The sequence below is a fragment of the Chanos chanos genome, chromosome 7, assembly GCF_902362185.1.
Source record: "Chanos chanos chromosome 7, fChaCha1.1, whole genome shotgun sequence".
NCBI lineage: Eukaryota > Metazoa > Chordata > Actinopteri > Gonorynchiformes > Chanidae > Chanos > Chanos chanos.
The window spans coordinates 12,499,547-12,520,788 of record NC_044501.1 but is presented as its reverse complement, the minus strand read 5'-3'; the positions used below and the strand labels follow the sequence as shown (position 1 = coordinate 12,520,788).

Below are 21,242 nucleotides of genomic sequence, written 5' to 3'. Positions count from 1 at the left end.
GCCACTTCACTTCTGCCCACACTGATCTTCCCTCAGCCCACCCAAAACTGAGTTTAATGCCTTAACTACATGCTTTCTCTCTCTCTCTCTCTCTCTCTCTCTCTCGCTCTCTCTCTCTCTCTCTCAGCTCTCACTCTCTCTCTCTGAGTGTTTGTGTGTGTGTTCCTTTTTTTTTTTACAAGGCTTAAGGGGGCCATCTATACTCACAACTGATGAATATAAATATCTGAAAATATGTGACCATGTGAGGACACTCTTCACACAAGGATAGTCCTTGATGTTAAAGCAAAAGAAAAAAAAAATTTGCTTCTAGGTTTCAGTTTGATGGTTGGAGGGTTAGTGTTCAGTGTGTTAACCTTTAATTACAGTAACTTGGGAATCAACGGAAAGTCACCATTAGTGGTTTAGTTAGACAAAGGGATGTATATAATGTGTTTCGTTATGTCCCTGTTCCATTGGCCATCAGCTACAATATTTATCAACATAATAACAACATTTCATTCACTGTTTTCAGATGCACAACATACACATTTATACTGACTTAGTCGGTATAGACATATCTCTGCTATTGTGATTTCGTATTGAATTGTCACAATACAACAGGACAACTGATAACCTTGATGAAACACGACGCCTCTGACATGGGTTTTCCATGAGGTTTACAGTGCTTCAGTGCTTTGGAGGAGAATTTTTGGGGCTGAACAATTAACCTTTTGCAATCGGTCAGTTTATATATTAAAAAGCAAAAGAAGAACAAGGAAGCTGCAGTCAGATGATAGCTTAGAGGAGCTGTAAGTGTGTCAGAGGTCAAAACCATGACAGCTTCTGAGGAGTGTGTGTGTGTGTGTGTATGTGTGTATGTGTGTGAGTGTGAGTGTGTGTGTGTGTGTGTGTGTGTGATTAGAGGAAATGGTTTAGGGAACTGCCGGTATATTGGCTGTTAAATACAGGGGATCTCTGAAGCCGACCGAACAGACAGTCAATGATGGAAAAAAAAACTGTCGCTTCAAATTCTTCTGACTCTGCTCCTTTGTGATCAAGGTCAAAGCAAAAAAAAAAAAATTAAATGAATCTCTCCATCATTCTAATATTATGTTCAACGAGTGGAGGGCACTATCCGTCAGCCTTAACGTCTGCTGGGCGTTTTCTTTTTTGGTCAGCATAAATTAGCAAAGAACCATATTGTGCAGAAAATCTACATGTCTCTCCTTCCAGCCAGGTGCTCCTCTACTCCCCAAACTGCAGGAGCTGGACAGATGGTAAAACTGAGGAGGAATATTAACTCCATATCCACTTTCTAAATGATAAACCATATCATGCCTTGTGCCATTTAGAGACAGGTTATTCATTTCTCTTTATCCTTTGCCTCATTTATTGATAAGATATTTTTATTCAACAGCCTCTCCAGGTTATAATGTTTTATTTTGTGTATATTTACCCCTGCTCTTTGCTTGTTCTTTGCCAGCGCCTAAAATGCTCCAGTCAAAATATGGAAATGAGTGTCGTGAACCTGCCTTAGCTTTTTAGCGTAGAAATCAGCTGGACATAATTGGTCTAATCAGAGGGATAACGACAAGAAAACACACACACACACACACACACACACACACACACACACACAAACACAAACAGAAGTGGACACTCATCAGGGGTGGAAAAACAAAAATAGAACGGTCAGCGTTCAGTTTTTTGTGTTGTTTTGACATTTTGTGGAATATCGCTGTCAAACTGTTCAGGCAGCATATACAAAAGTAGTCCTTTGTGCAAAGGCTTGGCACCTTTTCTGATTTTTTCCTTTGCTGTCTTTGTACGTTTTGTCTCTACACATTTGAACTCAAAAAGAGTCTGAGGACACTGTGACCTAGTACAGAGAGCTAAATTTTGGTGCAGGGGCGTGTGTATGTCTGTGTGTGTGGTTAGGTTACAGGTTTGTCGAGTGAAGCTAAGAGCTGAATTTTGGTGCAGGCGTGTGTGCGTCTGTGAGTGCGGTTAGGTTGAGATAAAACATTCGGGTGCGTGTTAATTGTTCTTTTGATGTCGTATTTGTCCAGTGTTTGGGAAAAAAGACACTGTAATCGTCAGGAAGTGAGCTAAGATAGGCTATACATAGCTGACACTGTACACTTCCTGCCATCGTCTCTCCCTGAAGTCCATTGGACAGTGTAGTTTGGTATGTAAGAAAGCCTTAGGGACACCTCAGCCTGGTGAAGGAGGGTAACTGTATCCATGGAGATGAGGAACGAATCATTTAAATGTTTTCTTTATCAAGGCCAGGAGGACCTCTGAGATGTCTGGTGCTTCTTGAGCCAAGTGATTTCAAGAGAGAAGAGAAGAGCGCGAGATAAAGAGAAATGCATTTGAGTGGTGCACTTTACCACGATTCAAACAAATAGGAGAGCACAGCAAAATTGGAATAATAATAATAATAATAATGATAATAAAAAAATGTTCCAGCCATCACATTTCAATGTCGTTATTATTTATGACCTCTCCTGGGTTCTTTCGTCTTCTAATTAGCGTTCATTCAGTTTTACCTCAAGTGAAATGCCAATATGTCCTGTCTCCATGGCGACGCAGCCGCAGTTCATCAAGCTAAGGTTTTAGATTTGTTAATGTTTTTATTTGTTTTTATTGTCCTGTCAGGGCCTGACCTCCACCATGTTAGTAAAGATCGCTAACGTCATAAAGCTAAAGCTGATCCATTTTCACAGCTCATTTGGCTTTTATTGCCCCTTCCCATCCTTATTATAGTCCCCCATGACAAGACTCACAAACATACAAACACACACACGCAAACACACACACACACGCACATACATTCACACACACATACATACACACATGTACACACACGTGTACACACACGCACATGCACTATCTCTCTCTCTCTCTCTCTCTCACACACACACACGCACACAAACACACACACACACAGAGTGTTTTATTAAATTGCCAACATTCATAACTGTGCTGTCAAGGCCAGGCACTCTGGTACAGTGCCCTGTCGCCAATACAAACTGGTGCTCATAAAAAGAGAAAAAAAAGGAAAAAAAAAAAAAAAAGAAAAAGAGAGGCAGTGTAGCAGGAAAGGCGTGAAGAAGCAAAAGGTTTATCCAGACACATGTGTCAGGGCCAAAAATCCAATCAATGAAGTCAGAGCGAGATGACCCACACCATCTGTGGCCAGTCATTGATTGGGACATCCCCAGAGAGTGAGGCTGAGGAGGGAGGACCGGAGAGCCTGCCCCCTCTCTCTGGAGGAATATTAGAGGGTTACGAAAGATGAAGAGGCTTAGGCACGAAGAGCAGATTGACTGACACCTAAAGCCAGGTATGAAAATGCATGAGAAAGTACAACATGTTGTCTCTTTACAACGAGACTGACTCATCTTTCAGGAAAGAAAGAAAAATTCCCGTCAAGGGAAATCCAGATACAGATGTATGTACACCACATACTTGAAATAAAGTCCTGCAAAGTCAAAAGCAAAGAAAAGGCTTTTTTTTTTTTTTTTTTGGTTCAGAGCAAACACTCCAACTGAAGGAATGTTTTTTGCATATTTGTTCAACGCTTATGGATTTTCTCTGTTTACCGTTCTTGAAACGAAATTGAAAGACCTCTCGCTTCAGCGATTTAGCGCAAAACTGGCGACAATCTTCAGCGGGTGGGCTGCGATTGGTCGCGGGCGTTGGTGGGGCTGGGGCTCAGGTGCGCTTTTGCGCTCCCCCCCCCACTCCCCGGTGAAGGCACGCGTTCGATGCCGTCCACTTTCTTTTCACTCCGCGGGCGCGGAGCGGGGTCTGTGATACCAAGACTGCGTTCCCTATCCAAAAAGAATCAGTGCCAAAAGATAAGGGAGGAGATCCGCCCCCCCTTAATTCATCCTGACAGACTCCCCCCCCCCGGTGACTAGTGCCTCTGTGGATCTACACTGTACACTTCACGGATTAAAAATAGTCATATGTGAACCACAGTTCAGTCTCAGTGGAGTGAGGTCTTGTTATTTTCCTTTAACGCATGTCGACGTGTGAAAGTTACAAGACACACGCACTCATACATGAGTATTTTACACGTATTAACGCAGTGACATCTGTAGCGTATTAAAGCGTTATAATGACAAACCGTTATCCGGCTCTTGTTTATTTATAAAACATCTATTCTCAGTTCATTGTTACATGTAAGATGTCAGTTATACAAACTGAATTGCACTGCTTTCCACATTTTCAGCAGTTATATAAATATGTAGCCTATTTATGGCATCGAAAATACTTAATGTCCAGTGGGTACAACTCAACATAGTTTATTGTCCCAGCTGGAGTGCAAGACATTATTTGTAACTACCTGGTGTTCTACTTTTTTTATGGTTAATGGCATTAAAATTGATATTTTATGATGTTCAGCTTGTCTAGAATACCTCCCTGCTGATTTAAATACTTAAAGAGACATTTAGAGTGTTTATTAATAACTAGCTATTATGGCCCTAAGTTAAATTTTCAAATTCCTTGCTCTGGAGACACACAGACAACCAGTCTTAATTATACCTTGAGTTTGTTGAGAACTGACAGTAACTGATGTGTTTAACTTTGAGTGTGGATGGGTTCATAAGAGAGGAGAGGAGAGGAGAGGAGAGGAGAGGAGAGGAGAGGAGAGGAGAGGAGAGGAGAGGAGAGGAGAGGAGAGGAGAGGAGTTGCCTTCTGTTTCTGCTCACCAGGCCTGCATATGTTGCTGCCAAAGTCAATCTACAGAGAGGGGACACAAAATAGAACCTGTCAGAAGCCTCTCTCTCTCTCTTTCTGTCTGTCTCTGTCTCTGTCTCCCCCTCTCCCTCTCTCTATCTCTCTCTCTCTCTCTCTCTCTCTCTCTCTCTCTCTCTCTCTGACAGGGATCCTGCTGTGGGCTGCTGTGGCTTTGTGCTGACTTTAGAAATGTGATACTGCTGGGTAGAGGACACGGACTCAGACACACACTTATACACAAACACACACACACACACACACACACGCACACACACACACACACACAGAATGTACATATATTGGCATACATGAAGGGCTACCTAGACACATACAAAACATGTTAATATGAATCTAACTCAAGACAAAACTTTTCACAGTCATATTTTTCCCCGTTTTAGCTTTCAGAAGATCTCTGCCACAACAACGTCTTGAGAACTCAAGTTCTTTCTCTTTTCTTCTTTTAGAAACTTCACTGCTTCCTCTCCAAAATAAACCCAGACAGCATCCAGGAACTGTACCCATCTGTCCTCTCTCCCTTCACACTTTTGCACCTGTCTCCACATAAGGCAGATATGGGCTATTTATACATATACTGTATATATATATATATTACTGCTGTTCCATGTGGTTTTAAAACCGAAAATCCAGGTGACTTGTTTTAAATGGATAGTGGTTGAGTTTAAAAGACAATGATTGTATACACAAACAGACACGCTGGCATTCCACTCACAAACACACACCCATACACACACAAACATACACTCACAAACACACAAATGATTTAAATCCATTTCATATAAATCCCTAAATATTTATCACGGTTATATGATTATGCAATGTAGCAAAAGCCACCATCCACTCACACACACCCATCCACCCACCCACCTTCTGACCCACACACACACACACACACACACAAAACAGTTTTTCCCTCCCAGAGCCAGCGGCTGGCGAGACTGATGAAGATTGATGATTCTCTAACTGTGTTTAATATGCGTGTGCTTGGTTTGGCTGGCCCTGTGCATGAGATGAGATTGCACAGGGCAGCAGTGAGTGAGAGCCTCAACAGATCTATTGAGTTTAGATCCATCAGTCAGATTCTAGCCCTGCAGCAGCTTAACTGGGTCACAGGGACCTGTCTTAAAGGGCCAGCGTCCCCCCCCCCCCCCCCTTGACCGGAACTCAGCACCTAATGCTATTCTGTGATTCATTAGTCATCACACGTCAGGCATATACGACCTCAGGAAGGGTTTGTCAATGTGTTTTTTTACAGGCAGGAGAAACTGGTGTGTCGAAACACTCTGTCAGAAAGGCCTCTAAATCCAAGATTAAGATCTAGTGTTATTTTAGCTGTTCTTTAACAAACATTTTGGCAATAACCAAGGCATTCTTCTTATTCTTTTTCTTTCTTTTCCTTTCTTTTGTTTTCTTTCTTTCACATTGTCTATCTGCACATTAGTAAGCAGAGCCGTCAGGAAAATGAGCCTCATTCATTTTTTTTTTTGGCCAGATTATGAGGAGTTGCTGTATTGGATGGTTAGCTGCAGCAGACAGATGACGTCTGATTGGTTTAGACTAAAGAGGGGGACAGGCTGGCGCATGCATGTTCCAGATGTTTCAGTCACTGTCTCAAGCAATGGAAATCAGTGGGGCAGAACAAATCTGTGTGTGTGTGCGTGTGTGTGTCTAGTTTTGTAGCTGTGCTGCAGTCCTTGATTTACAGCTTTATGACAGAAGAGCTGGTCTGAAAAAAAGCATATTTGATCACATATAACATATCTGCTCATGGCTGCGTTTCAATGAGAGCTTTATTTCCCTGTTATTAAACCCATTTTTAATCACGGTTTTATTTCTTACGCTATTTTAATCACACGATAGAGCCCATTCGATTTAGCCTGTACCTACCTCCTGCTGTTCTGAGGTCAGTTTTGATGGTTAAGTTATAATGGGCCAGGTTGCAGCTGCAGCAGTTAATGCTGAGCAAGGGTCAGAGGAGCTTAGTAAGAGTAGTTCAGGACCCTGTTGTCAGCCAATGTTTCTCATTCCTCTACCATTAAACGCCTCGTCTGGTTCTCCCAGAGGTCCTGTCTGGATGTTTGATACCCCTCCTACTATGGATGCTTTAATTCCCATCACCCAGCTTTCTACAAGCACACACACACACACACATACAGAGAACCATCCCAAAAGGGCTTCTATCCCTTTGGGGACAAGTTGAGAGTGCATCTCACTCTCTCTAATCAGACATAAGCCCTTTATCCTCTTGGAAATCTCTCTCTCTCTCTCTCTCTCCCTCCCTCTTTCTCTCACTCACTCCTGCGATGCTAACAAGCTTTTATCCACGCAAACAGCATCCAAAAGGTTTAGCATATCGAAAGAGATTGGCGTTTGTGGACTCACTGAGAGGCCTATGTCATTAAACCGTATGGCCAGTGAAGAAACAAATGTGAACAATGTTGTTTCTATATCATCATCTTGGCACAAGACATTCGTGTTCATTGGCAGAACTTCAGTTTGTACCGTAAGTCACCATAGTATGTTTAACACCACTCAATAACTATCAAAAGTGAACCTCACTTAGCCATCAAATCTTCAAGCTTCAGTCAATAAATGTTCAACCACTCATAAATGTTCTACAAGATGTTCTCCAAACAACTCAATAAATGCTTATAAAAATATGAACAGAGTCCGTTACCTAAGAGCGTTCAGCCTTCACTACACTATGCAGAACTGACTGGATTGGTACTGGAGAAGGCATCTGTGCTAGTCCAAAAAGCTTTGCCCAGGCCTCCCCAAGTGAAGGTTATTTTAATCTTTGGAGCTGAAACAGTCTCCCAAGGGACAACATTGTTAATTAAACATTAAAGGCTGTAGAATACTCTTCTTCCAAAGCGCTCAGAGAGAACCGGAGGATGTTGGGTTACCGTTAGTTGCTAACGGCCGTGTCAGCAGGTGCGTGACATAAATGACGTAAGTGACTGGAAAGGGTTTGTGGCCAGTGCGGAGCAGATTTTTTTTTCTCCTAGTAAACTAAACATTTCACAGGTTGACGAATCAATGTCACAACATAGTCAGAAGCTATTCAGGTCCTGGCTGATGAAAGTTCGTTGACATGTGAAAACATACACAGGCTACGACTTCAACTTGATAAAATGTATTTCTGCTCTTTTCCTTCACTTCTCAATCCCGTCTTGGTTACGCATGAATTATTTGCGTGCGTGTGTGTGTGTGAGAGAGAGAGAGAAAGAGAGAGAGAGAGAGAGAGAGAGAGAGAGAGAGAGAGAGAGAGTGAGTGCTAAACTCATGTCTTCCAATCGTTTTTATTAATATCCCTGAAAAAGCTAACGGAATACAGTACATCTTTCATGACAATATGCTCACAGATTCGGCGCAATTAATTAATTCAAAGGATTTCCCTTAAATCACAGCCATACTTATTTATAACAAATTGTAAACGTATGCAGGAACAGTGTTTGTGATGAATAATGTAGCAATATTATATCACATAACGCTATGTGTACATAAAGTGTCACCATGCACAGAGGAAGTGCTAACTGTGCAACTAAGCTATGACAGGCTGTGGCAAAAAAAAAAAAAAAAAGAAAGAAAGAAAGAAAGAAAGAAAGAAAGAAAGAAAGAAAGAATATATACTGTTTATACCAGAAGTATATGCCTTTATATACTTTTGCATTGGGAATGCATGATTGTAACGACAGAGGTGAATAAGATAATATCAGATGATAAGATATAGGCCTACCTATGAGCGAGTATGTTTTTATTAAACTGTGGCCCTATATTATGTGGTAATAATGAAATGATAACCAATCATTTCTAACACTTTTCTTTCTGTCAGCTGAATTCTGTTGGTTGCTGTCCTTCATCAGATTGTAAAGACAGAGAGAGGAGAGAGCCCGTTAAAACCAACACTGACACTTCTTAGGCTAGACAGCAGAAAGTGCAAAATCTTTGTTAAGACAAGTGTGACATCTAGTGTTCAGGCATGGGGAATGTTGTAACCATACAGCTATTATAAAGCTTGCTTACAACTACACACAAATGTACGTAGAAAATGCGAGAGGTAGATAAGTATATTTGGAGTTGTAGTTAACCACTTATCAAAGGAGATATGGCAATGGATGCAAAAGTGCTTCCGTTTTTTTTTCGCAACTTACGTTACCTAACAACCGCCTGTTCCCCCTTGCAAACATTAAAACATTTCATATGTGAACGTGTTTGAAGTCACTAGAGAAATGGTTAAGCACAAACATGAAACGAAATGTCCAGTACCGAAGCTTTCAAATATACCACAACTCATACTGATAAATAGGTGATAAAGATCGAATACTACTATGCAAATTATTGGTCAGCCAAACAATGTCTAAAACATATTATCTTGAGGAAATCTAAATAATAATGAAATAAGTGGCTAATCATGCCAAATAAAAATGAAAAATTTGTTTGAAATACCCCCAACGTGCAGATAGACTGTCATTAAATTCCTTAAATCAGTTAGTCTTCCTCTGATGTTTGTTTGTGTGTTTGTTTAATTTAATTTAATTTAATTTAATTTAATTTAATTTAATTTAATTTATTCCATTTAATTTAATTTAGTTTAGTTTAAATGAAATAAGAAAAATACTTGAGGTTAACCGAACCGAGAGAGACGTGAACTTGACTAACCTGACACGTCCGTGTATTCTAATACTGTAGGTAATTTTTTGGAGATCCCCCATGTGACCCCGCTTGGTCCACCCCCTAAGAGTCCCTAAGACTTACAGTGTGACTTTATAGTAGTTCCATGTACTAGATATGACTAGACCAGGCTAGACCTGAAAGTAGCTAGTCCAAGTAGCCCACCTCATTACAGTGCAGTAATATCGTCTTTTTATGAAATTCGTGCTTCGGAGAAGACCAGCGCTTTCAGAAGCCACTGGCGCGGGACCATGCGCTCGATTTGGGGGTTAATTGCGGTGGTCACCGCGGCAACTTTTTATCTCTACCTCCTGTCAGCTTTCCTGCCGCCGGGTCCACACATACGAATGAAATATGAAGTGAGGCAGACAGAAGACAGTAGAATTGGTGTTGTGGACGTGGACGAGGAAGAGGAAGAAACGTCCAGGTAGGATTTCAGCTTTCCATAAGTCTCCTATTCGGGACACTCACTTCTTTTTATGGCTGCAACTCAGTTTATGTTGTAGGTAGCCTATTCCTTTTCCTGCACATGCACAGCCCTCGTAGATCGGGCATATCATTTAGGTTCCTGTGGTTATAACATAAAAGAGGAGAAAACACATTTTATTGTACACTAAAATAGATAGTGAGAACTGAGATTAAAGTAATTTGAAGTACTACAAAAGCGCTTATGTGCGTATCTTTTAAGTTATAACAACACCGTGGAAGCAATTTCCAGGGGACTCATTTTATGATTTATGGAAATGAGTAACAGTACTACAGTTCGCTTAAAACGAACTCTCCAAACTGGTGCACGGGAGACTGTGCAAGGTGTATCGCGTGTTCCTTGTTACCATTGTTGTTCTCGCTGTTGAAAATAATTTAATTTTTATGTATTTACTTTATAAGTAAATTAAGCGCGTTGCATGAATTGCAGTGACAAGAAAATAGAGACGGGACATCGCTGATACCCATGTGTGTCTGTTGATACCTGTTTTTCGGAGATGAGAGGCAAGGCAGAGTGATGGCGGGGGCAGGGGTCGGTGTGGGGTAGTTGTAGGGGTGGGAGAGCAAAAGGAAATGAATGTCAGTACAGAGATTTGGCATCGTCTTATTGGCCTCCAAAGGGCACGCGGGAGGTACTGTGAAGTCATCAAGGAGGTAAACGATGTGAACACTTGCATAATCTTTCACTTAAGAAAATGGACGTGTTACATAAACAAAATGGAAATAACAAATGACGGAGATAGATAACTATAATAGAAAGTAGAAAGACAAGATTTAATAATACAATTTTCCTTCAGCTAACCTTTTTAAATCTCTTAACATGACAACCAGTTGCAGTCCTGTAGCATGCAGAGTTGAACCCAAAAAACCCAAGTCCTCACAGGTTAAACAGGACGGTCTCCATGGCCTATGCGCAACTTTTTTCATGTTTTCATGAATCTTGAATCTTGATCCCCGACCACTGTTTTCCCCCTTTCATTTAATCATGGTAAGGTTGGTGAACAGAATTGTTCTTTTCCAAGGTCAGCATGTTCTGACGAGGTACCCAGAGTTGTCATGCCACAGCCCTCTGTAATAATTTGGGGTTGAGCGCCTTGTTGAAGGGCACAGCAATGACAGGAGTAAGATGGGCTTGACTTAGGGTTTCGCTCTGTTGTTCTGTGTTTTGTGGCGCTGGGCGCTATCTCACTGAACCACTGCCTGCAGACTCATTTGGAGAGTGTTTTGTTCCCTGCTCTCTGTGCACTAAATGAATGGATTAAAGGCTAATGTCACTGGACTGTTGACTGTACTCCTATGCGTCCTTAGAGACCTTACATTTATACACACTTGCTCTCTCTCTCTCTCTCTCTCTCTCTCTCTCACACACACACACACACACACACACAAACACACACACATCTCTGCTTTTCTCTCCATGCCTCATCAGTCCAAAGCCTAAACTTGTGCTCAGAACTGCAGCTGTCAAAGCTTTGGTTCACATGCCGTTTGTCTCCCATCTTGACCAGTACTGTAGAATCTCATGGGCTAATTCTGTTATCACAGTATAGCCGTGACGGAGCACGGCAGAGTGGGGCAAAACCCTTTTTGGCCTCGCTTAATTATGAAAAGATTTTTAGTGTTGCATGAGCAATACTTTTTTATGTATAATCAGCACACTTATTTCTAACACCATTACATGCTCTAACAAGATTTCCATGTGAACAGTTAGACCAGATGTTATGTAAGTATGTTTCAAGGCAACACAGACTGTAGGCTAAACATAACACTAACAGGGAATGACTTAAAAACAGATGCAATTTAAATCAGTTCAGGAGAGTGTCATGTGAAATAAACACACGCGATTCTCTCATAGCCCATCTTTATTATATTCCACCGATACTTTTATTAACTGATGTGTATTGGAATGAACACAAATTATGCAAGAGCTATGTTGGAATGGGCGTTGAGTCCATCAAAGTAAATTCATTTGACTTATCAACTATCATCAACAGACCGATATGAAACACATTTATTTCCAATACTGACTGGAGGGTGACATGGCAGACGTCATAAGTCCTGGCTACAGTCCCAAGGAAGCCACAGGCCAAAGGAGTAATGTCAAGCAGGTCAACCTGACCCCTCACTTAGCTCTTGATAAGTTTCCATTTCTCATTCTGTGAAAAGGAAATCAGGTGCTTAATTTTTATTTATGTTTATACATAGGTCAATATAACCACCACTGTAGAGGACTGACTTATGTCTGAGTCATAGCTTCTGTGAGCCAGGATGCTTAAAAACTATGCATTCTATTAGTCACTAGAAAGATGAAGAAAATGATCTATGGATTCCTTAGCATACATACACAACAGTTTTTGGAGAGACACGTGGGTAAAGAAATTTATGTATGGTAATGCTAAAACATATTTTTGTCTGAAATTCCAAAAAACAATTGTGGAAATGACCAGTTGTAAACTGACGCGTAACTGTAAACATATCTCCGTAGCATCCACAGAACTCCAGAAAATGTCTGTGTTATAACTAACTAGTTTTAAACCTCACTTTCCTGTTTTTACCCATCTGTCACAAACTCTACAGCTTCCGTTGATCAGTCTCTGAGGATGAAAACCTGGGGTGGGAGTCAGCAAGGTGACTCTCTCGTTTACAGAACACCAGAAAGAACTGAACGTTCTAACCTTCTATCAGAACGCATAGTCATGAGAGTTATTCTACCCTCGATGACTGCCTTTGACTTTTTTTTTTTAAGTCGAGGGACTATCCAAGTCACATTCACAAATCATAAGCAGAAAATCGACTCTGACTTCCCCTCAGAGTGCTGCTGGTAGCGGGGTAACTGTAGAGAGGTCGGGGGGTGTTGGGGCTCAGGCCAGATGTGCCACCTGTCCCCACACAGAAAGAGTACACCGTGGGATGGTGGACAGTTACGAAATCGTCCGATTCCCCCCCTGCGGCCCGCCCAGGAACCCCCCGTAATGTGCTGAGGGCTGTGATCCACAGGGAAGGAGCGCCGCGTTGGCTCAGCAAACGTCTTTGGCATGGCTCTGGTCTCGAGACAAGTCCCAAAATAAAAGTGCATGAATAAATAAAAGTAAAGATGGTAAAAACGTTCCCTTAGATCCAATGTCTCACATTTGAGTATCCTAGTTATGTGCAAGAGTATCCAAAATAACGGCTGCGTAACAGACGAAAATACTGGGCAGGTTTTTTGCTTAGAGGTGCGTTGTTTTTGTCAAGAGAACATTACTCACAATAAGACAATAAACTCACACTAAAACAAAGTAATTACTTATTCCATATACTGGAGCTCAGTTTTATTGGATGGCTAGCCATGATGCTAGGTCATAGATGGAGCCTTAAATGATTATCCCAAAATAAAATAGTTCTAATAGACATACGGTAGATCTAAATGTTCTAGATTAAGTTATGTCTCAGAGTGAGGGATAGTGTATTGATTAACCACATTTTCAAAAGAAAGCCAGGCAAAAAAAGATAGGATCTCATTCTTTCCCATTCATTTGTTTGTCAAGACCAGATGATTTGCCCAAGTGTCTGCTGTCATGTTTGGTTCATTTATGGTTTTGGCTAATTCAGAGTTGGGAGTGAAACTACATATTCATCATGTATCATCAAAAGGCTCCCAGTTAAGGCAGAACTGAGCTGCTTCCGGGGAGCAGACTTCTGGAGTTTTTTTAGCCTCACGACAGTATCAGAGGTTGATTTCTACCTGTGAAATAGGTGTTTACACTCCTCAGCCAGTCAGACGCATGTCATGGCTAGCAGAACCAAGGACTTAAGGACTCAAGGGCCTGAACCGTGTGCGCCGGACCTGAGGACCCAAAGAACTCTCCGGAAAGTACGAAGAGAGGCTAGGGATTTGTGCGGTGAAGTTTAGCCGGAGAGCTTTAGAAAGGACTTCTGTATCTCTCGATCTCCTCTTGACACGCTCATGCTGCCATAGGTGTTATTTCAACCTTAGCGACTGGCACTAACTTTTAGAGATTTGTGGACTCTCCAAGATCGTCTGGATCACACCTCAAAGAAACTGGATATTCAGAGTTTTCCGATGTGTCTCATCTCTCTTAGTTGCCCATGTAAAGATGAGTAGGTACCTCAGGCCACATTACTGTCTTCAGACAAACCACAGCACTGATGCCACGGTGTGCCAATCATCAGGAAGCAGCCAATCACCAAGCGCTTAGTCAGACTGTCTATCAACAAGTTATTCATATTGAAATAGATTCATTAGATTACCATCCTGAAGGTACCCAAAGCATCCTTAGTTAGTCCCCAGTGGTGAAGTATAAAATACACTGTACTTGTAATGGGTGTAAGTTTCTTAGGATATTCTATTTATGGAACAGGGAAATTCCTATGTTTGCCAAGTGTTTGTGTGTGGTTGGGTGGGTGTTGTGAACTGTCCCGATATACTGACAAATGATCCATGCTCTTACGTATTCCGTAGGTGAAAATAGTCTACAGCCCATGTATTAAAACTGGATTTAAAATGAACTGGGAACAGTTGAAAGCTGTGTTAATCGACATTTCTCATTAGCAATTTGTGTAAAACTGTCTCGTTAAAGATCCTGTTTAGTTTCTGAGTTCTTGTCATGGCAGTCATATGCAGTAATTACACCTGTGGGCATCTTGGTGCCATGACAGTGTAGAGTATACAGCTTGTTCGTCACACTCAGGGATGCATAAGCAGAAATTCAAGCCCTGTTCTAGCTCGCTCACTGGGATCACCGCCCAATTGCATGCCTGAAAGAGGCCAATGGGAATGTACCATGTAGCTCAAATTACGAATGACTGTATGCCTGGCTTTATGAACCAATAAGAAAACAGAGAAATCTATCAGATGGCTCTAATGTGTGTGTTGCACACGAATATCAGCCCCTGTGAAGGAGGTTTAATTTCAAGAGAGTGACTGAAGTAAAGTTTAATACTACCGTCCATCAAAACACACAGCCATGAGGGCACAGGCTATTTCTGTCCATTTGTCGGATCCTGTTGCGTTCTCTCTCTGCCAAGAGCCAGTTCTCCTTGCACCATGTAACTCCTGAACACACACTGTCTGAGGGCCAGTTTTAGAAGATGCAGGCTTGGTCCCAGACGACCAACTCACATGCCCGTCCTCTGTTGTGTATGGAAATTCCCAATGGGGGTGATGTCATAAACAAGGCCATTTCAGTATGTAACCAGCCATTAAAAACACTTTTTAATACACACCAGACCATTAGACCATTAGATTTTACAGGATTGAAACCTCAATCCAGTGTTGTCCAAACGTTCTCCAGTGGTTCAGTTGAAATATGGCATTAGTACTTTCTTGTGCTTAGACCTTTGATTGCTCAAAATCTGACATATGCCCACGAGCTGTTGTACCTAGGTACCTATTGTGCTTGTTTAAAAAAAATCCTTTTCCTCCTTGCATTAAAGCTTCTATTGTAAAAACAAAAAAGTTATCCATCAGAGTGCCTCTCTTGACTGCTAATGGTGGTTCTACCAAATCTTTCTCTACACTCTCTGTGATAAAAGTGGTCTTCGCTTTTTTGTAAAGTTAAATTCCCAGAGGACATTCCTCTTCAAAACACACATTCTCTCTCTCTCTCTCTCTCTCTCTCTCTCCCTGTGGAGTCTGAGCCCATTTAAGATTACTTTGAAGAGATGAGAAAGTAAGAGAAAAATACATACTTCAAGTTGACAAAACAAACACCATCATTCTGGCTTGTTTCTTTCTTTGTTCCTAGATAAAATAAAGCCTTTTGAGGATTTCATTCTCATTCATTCTGAATGAGGATTACAGACATCTTTCTGATGCTCCTGTGGATCGCTGTTTTAGTGAGGCTCCCATAAACCGAATGTCTGATGTCAATTGTCAGATGTTGCCTTTAAGACTTGAATTTTGTGACCAGTTCAACTTGTTTCCTAGAATTAAAGTTTAGGGAATTAAAGCTCATAGACAATTTTTTTTACCATGCAGCAAATCCAAACCTGCTCAAAGGCATGTTCACCTCATTCTCTTTGTGTATTAGGGTTGAGTTTAAATGCAGCACCCACCAATTCTGAAAGGTAGAATTCTCACTTCGACTTAAGCAAAGTTATGAAAGATTGATCCTTACTCAAAGAACCATTGGAAACATCATCATCATCATGGGGTTCTGCAAGGTTCAGTTCTCGTCCTCATTCTCTTTATATATTATTAGTCTATGCACAGTTTTCATAGAGCTTGATCTTCTGTCACCTTCTGCTTGATGATTAGTACTGAATGGGTCTGTATCATTTAAAGATGAAACTGCAGTCAATCTCAAAGCAAGATGTTTTTCCATTTCAGCACTGATGTCTCAACACTTTCCCCAGTTTAACCACAGTTTCCACTTAAAGTGTTTGTTTCTTCCTGTAGCTTTGAGCATTTACTTTTCCCTCCAGACTGAAATTCCCATCAGATTTGGATGAGCTGAGGGAGCTGGCGGAGTTTCTGCAGTTCTATAAGAGGGAACACACCAGCTATGTGCTGCTTCTTTACTGCAGTGCCTATCTGTACAAACAGTCCTTTGCTATCCCTGGATCCTCCTTCCTGGTGAGAAAGTGTACTGTACATGCATAGCGTTAACGTACATTGTGGATATTGACCTTATCCCTTGTGTGTGTTGGAGTGGGTTTTATATTTTAAGCCAATTCAAATCAGAGATAGGATAATCTTTGACCCTACCTGAAAAATCAAAGACAGGAAAATGGTTGACCCTACCTGATTTTAAATGTGTTTTCTCTGAGAAAGGTAAGCATTTCTGGAGGGTTATGTTCACATTTCCCTATGGTAATTATTCTCTCTGCACTAAGAAATCGTGAGGATGACCTTCAGTGCCCTATTTATGCTGACCTTTTGACCCCTATACATTCTCTTATTATTAACACTCTGTTAACCTTGTAATGTCAAATACATTAGACGTGATACATTAAAAAAATGAATTGGTGAGAAAAATACATTTTCATTATTTTCAGGTTAAGAAAATGGATATCTAGCTGACGGGATTAAGCACATTAAGTGTATTTTATAATATATGGATATCTGGTCATGTTGAATTCACATATCATTTGTTTATGATTTGGAACAGAACATGCTAGCAGGGGCACTGTTTGGTCCCTGGTATGGACTCCTCATTGCCTGTACTCTAACTACTATGGGCTCCACCAACTGCTACCTCCTGTCCCGCACATTCGGCAAGCGGCACGTGATTCGCCTCTTCCCTGATAAAGTGGCTATGTTACAGAGAAAGGTTAGTTTCCGCACGGAGCACTGTGGTATTAGGAGACAGGGGGCTTGTTTTCCTATTAATTAGCACTCTCAGAATAGGTGGTGCATGTGTGTGTGTGTGTTGTAGAGTAAGTGTCCACTGGGTGGAGGCATTGCATCATGTTTATCTAATTACTACTGAAGTGGTTGTAGAACATAGATGAGAAAATAAAAAAGAACCAAATCAGTGTTTGTTTGTAGGTTCTTTAAAACTATTCATTAACTTACTATCAAAGTACTGTATTGCAACTAATCTTTTTAACAAAAGATCCCATTTTGTTTCTTTCTCTTGCTCTCAGTGTGAGGAGAACAGGAGCAGTTTGTTCTTCTTCCTGCTCTTTCTACGGTTCTTCCCCATGACTCCCAACTGGTTTCTGAACATCACCTCTCCCATCCTCAACATCCCAATGACCATGTTCTTCTTCTCTGTCTTCATTGGTCAGCTCCACACCAATATGCAAATCTACCGCCAGAAACTTGTAGCTAGCGTGTAACAATAGCAGTAATCATACAGTAACCGTATGACGATGAATCAAACCGTTGTTCACATTCTGGGCAATCCTCTGAAACATAATGAAAATATGTACCAGATCTGAAGGCAGCATTTTTTCTGTTTCTGTTGGTTTCCTTCTTGCTGAGGAGTGTTCCATTCCTTTACAAGTACTCACTTGACTATGGTTTTACTACTGCAATTAGTGCCTCTTGCATTTTACTCACAGATTGAAGCATAAGACTATAAACATTAGAGTTCAGATTTGGGTAAACAGGAAACTGTAGTGCCATACACGCAATGTTAATTATAATGCAAAATGTTTGGGCACAGAGAGTAATGTTAACAGATAAAAGTACACTTAACCAAAATGTCCATATCATCATTAAGCATTACTTGTATTACTGTGATGATCTATCCCTTAATCATTGTTTTCGTTTTTTTTTATCTTCATTTGAATGTGTCTTAGATTCTAGACATGTAAATGATGTCTTAAGATGTTGGTTTAGAATTTCCCTCTCACGTTCCCTCTCATTGGTTCCTCTGTTCCGCTTTGCAGGTCTGATCCCGTATAACTTTATCTGTGTGCGGACAGGGGCCATCCTGTCTGAGATCCACTCCCTTGATGACATCTTCTCCTGGGGAACCCTCCTGCAGCTGCTGCTTATAGCCTGTGTGGCACTGCTCCCGGGCGCCCTCATCCGCAAATACAGCAAGACTCACCTCAAACTGGATGGCATGGAGCCCAATGGTCACCAAGCCAATGACCGCAAGACCAGATGACCAAGAAGCCGTCGTGATCTTGGCCAAGAGGGCGATGGTGACCGTAACCGTTTGGAGTCAATTGGCTCTGGCCTTAACCGCTTATCTGGGGCCATTTTGATGTTTAGCTGATAATGAGAGAGATTAAGGGAGAGAATTGGGAAAACTGATCCCAGATCAGCCGCTAAGGGCAGAGAAAAGTTGGAGAGTTACTGTTAGCCTTACCAAAAAAAAAAAAAACCTGTTCTGGTCATTGTCCATTTTTAATGGACAGTCCTGATTATAAGCGTTTCTAAAGCTTATGGGTTAAAGGGGAGGTTTTGCCTTTTTTTTGTCTTAAATCAACACACTGTGACAATTAGTCACACATACATGCACTGTCACATTAAACCATGAAATTTAGCAGGAAGTAGGTTTTTACATTGAGATGCTGTGTATTTTTACATTGAGATGCTCTGTATTTTTTAGCTTTTAAGACACTTGTAATGTTTTACATGTGAAGGTAGGTCACAGGGACAGACAGAGACTGTGTGGTGAGTGGGGACTCAGATGCTTAAAAGAAGAGTGTGTGTTTGTGTGTATGTGTGTGTGTGTGTGTGTGTGTTGGAGTGCCCAGGCGATAACTATGCACTAACAGTCCATTTAAGTATATTTGTACTGTGCAATATGTTTTGTCTCTGATGTTTTGTAGCACGTGTTAAAGGAAGTGTCCTGTCATGATGCTTCTCCATTAATTGTTGTATGAAAATGTCACGTTTATCCCATTACTGAAGGAGTTTACTGAAAAGTTGAATGTATTTACACAACATGTTTTTGAGACTTTATTTTAATTTAATGAGATGCAAATATACTCTATTACTTATATGGAATTGACAGCAGTTTATATTGTATCAACACACATCAGATAGTATTTGAATACAGAAAAGTGCACCGAATGAACGGTCATGTAGGTGGTTAATGTGTGTGTTTTGTTTTTTCTTTGTATGTGTGTGTGTGTGTGTGTGCGTGTGTGTGAAGTTAAATGCTGTGTGTGTGTGTGTGTGTGTGAAGTTAAAAGCTTAGAGGACAGAGTGCTGTTAAAGCAGTGACAGTGTTGTGGTGATCTGTGCCTTAGAAACAAGCAGTGCACTTTTTGTAATGGCAGTAAAGTAATGGCAGGGTAATTGACAAATCAGTTACACTGTGTGTGCAAATCAAAGACTTGGGACAGTGCTTAATATAGTACAATGATTAGATTACGTAAAGGTCGGGATTCTTTCAAATAATAAAAAAAAAAAAAAAAAGACTGTTACAAAAATCATAATCATTTCCTGTGGCGGGTCCTGGGATCCTTTAATTACCCGTGCCACATCTAAAAGGACTGTATAAAACTGAGATTTAAATTTGGCTATTTTTGTTTTTATCATAGAATACCATCATGATGGTGGTGAAGGCAGGGTTTGCCTTGGTCCTTGTGCATTCTGATCCATTGGTAGTGTTTTATGCGTAACGGTTTGGGTAATATACTTCTACAAATTAAAGTTTCTCAAAAAAACCCCAAAAAAACAAAAACCTCAGCTGTTGTAACTAATATGGTCTTTTGTCACTTTGATTGTAAGAGTTTTAAGAGTTTTCATTGGTCGTCTCTATGTTCATATTTTCTTACATCAGTCTTTTCTTCATTCCCCTGATACACTTAAACATGTTTCACCTTCGGCCTCCTCCTTTCAAAATGTTTGGTTGCATTTGTGTTTAAGCCAGTGTATGGCATTTTGTTTATGTAGTATTTATTGTGAACATACATGCATGGTGATGCAACCAGGTGTTGGCTTGAAATTATTTACGTAAACTGCTCATAGACCCATTGTACACTACAAACTGGTGTCAATTATTTGTGTGCATTTATGCATAAATGCATGCATAACTACAATGTAATTGTAGTGTAAGTTCAAATTACTCTGTATAATTCAGATGGATAAATACTGTAGTTATATCAGACCTCTGTGGGTCTAACTGTTTCTGACATGCCTGCTGTAAAAGGTGAATCCTTACCGGTCAGAGTTTTGCGATAAATTGTCTCTGATTTAATGGTGGATTTAATGCATGTACTGTTCCGTTTGGAAGCACAAAGAAATGTAAAGTTTTCATGCCACAGTGCTCACTGTTTCAATTAAAACTGGCACAACATTTCAGCAACTTTCCACGACTCTCAAATGAATCTACTTTCTACACCATTTTAAGACATCTTTCATTTTAATGTATCTAGACAATACACGTTGATTCTGTCAACAGCTATATAGGATCCTGACAGTACATCCCTGCTATAATGGGATTGTTTTTAGATTGTTTTCAGTTTTTCATAAAAATGTCCTTTACATGCGGTTAAGTACAGTCTGACCTAAAGTTCAACTCTTCCAAAAAGGTGGTTAAATTATCCATTAGCGACATTGGAAGCTGGCTGGCCTCCCGTGAATAGATATGCCTTTTCTCTTTCCCATGATGATAAACTGCTTCTGAGTTTCAGCGACAAGCCAGAGAGCAATATTTTGTACACTGAATTACATTTAGGTGACGAGTAGAAAAATGACATAACGCAATATTTCTTAATTCAGCTTATATGCAGTATTTAACAAACTTCAAAGACATTTTACTTTACTGAGAAGTTATTGATGTTAAGACAGACAGTGTGTTCCATGGTATCCATGGTTACTTTGCTATGTTTAAAACCACAGATGTGGACAGTGTTTCAGAAAGAGACATGACAGGATCAAAACACAGTTTTAAAGATTCTCTTTATTGCTCATATC

General features: G+C 40.6%; 1 protein-coding gene across 1 annotated transcript; it reads left to right on the top strand.

Annotated features, from left to right (window-relative positions):
- The first annotated feature begins 9,678 nt into the window (after positions 1-9,678).
- On the top strand, positions 9,679-18,483 carry tmem41ab (transmembrane protein 41ab). Its single transcript, XM_030780874.1, has 5 exons — positions 9,679-9,854; positions 16,340-16,490; positions 17,026-17,187; positions 17,504-17,642; positions 18,254-18,483. Exons 1-5 carry the CDS (start codon positions 9,679-9,681, stop codon positions 18,475-18,477), a joined length of 852 nt encoding a protein of 283 aa, XP_030636734.1. The 3' UTR covers positions 18,478-18,483.
- Positions 18,484-21,242: the final 2,759 nt, after the last annotated feature.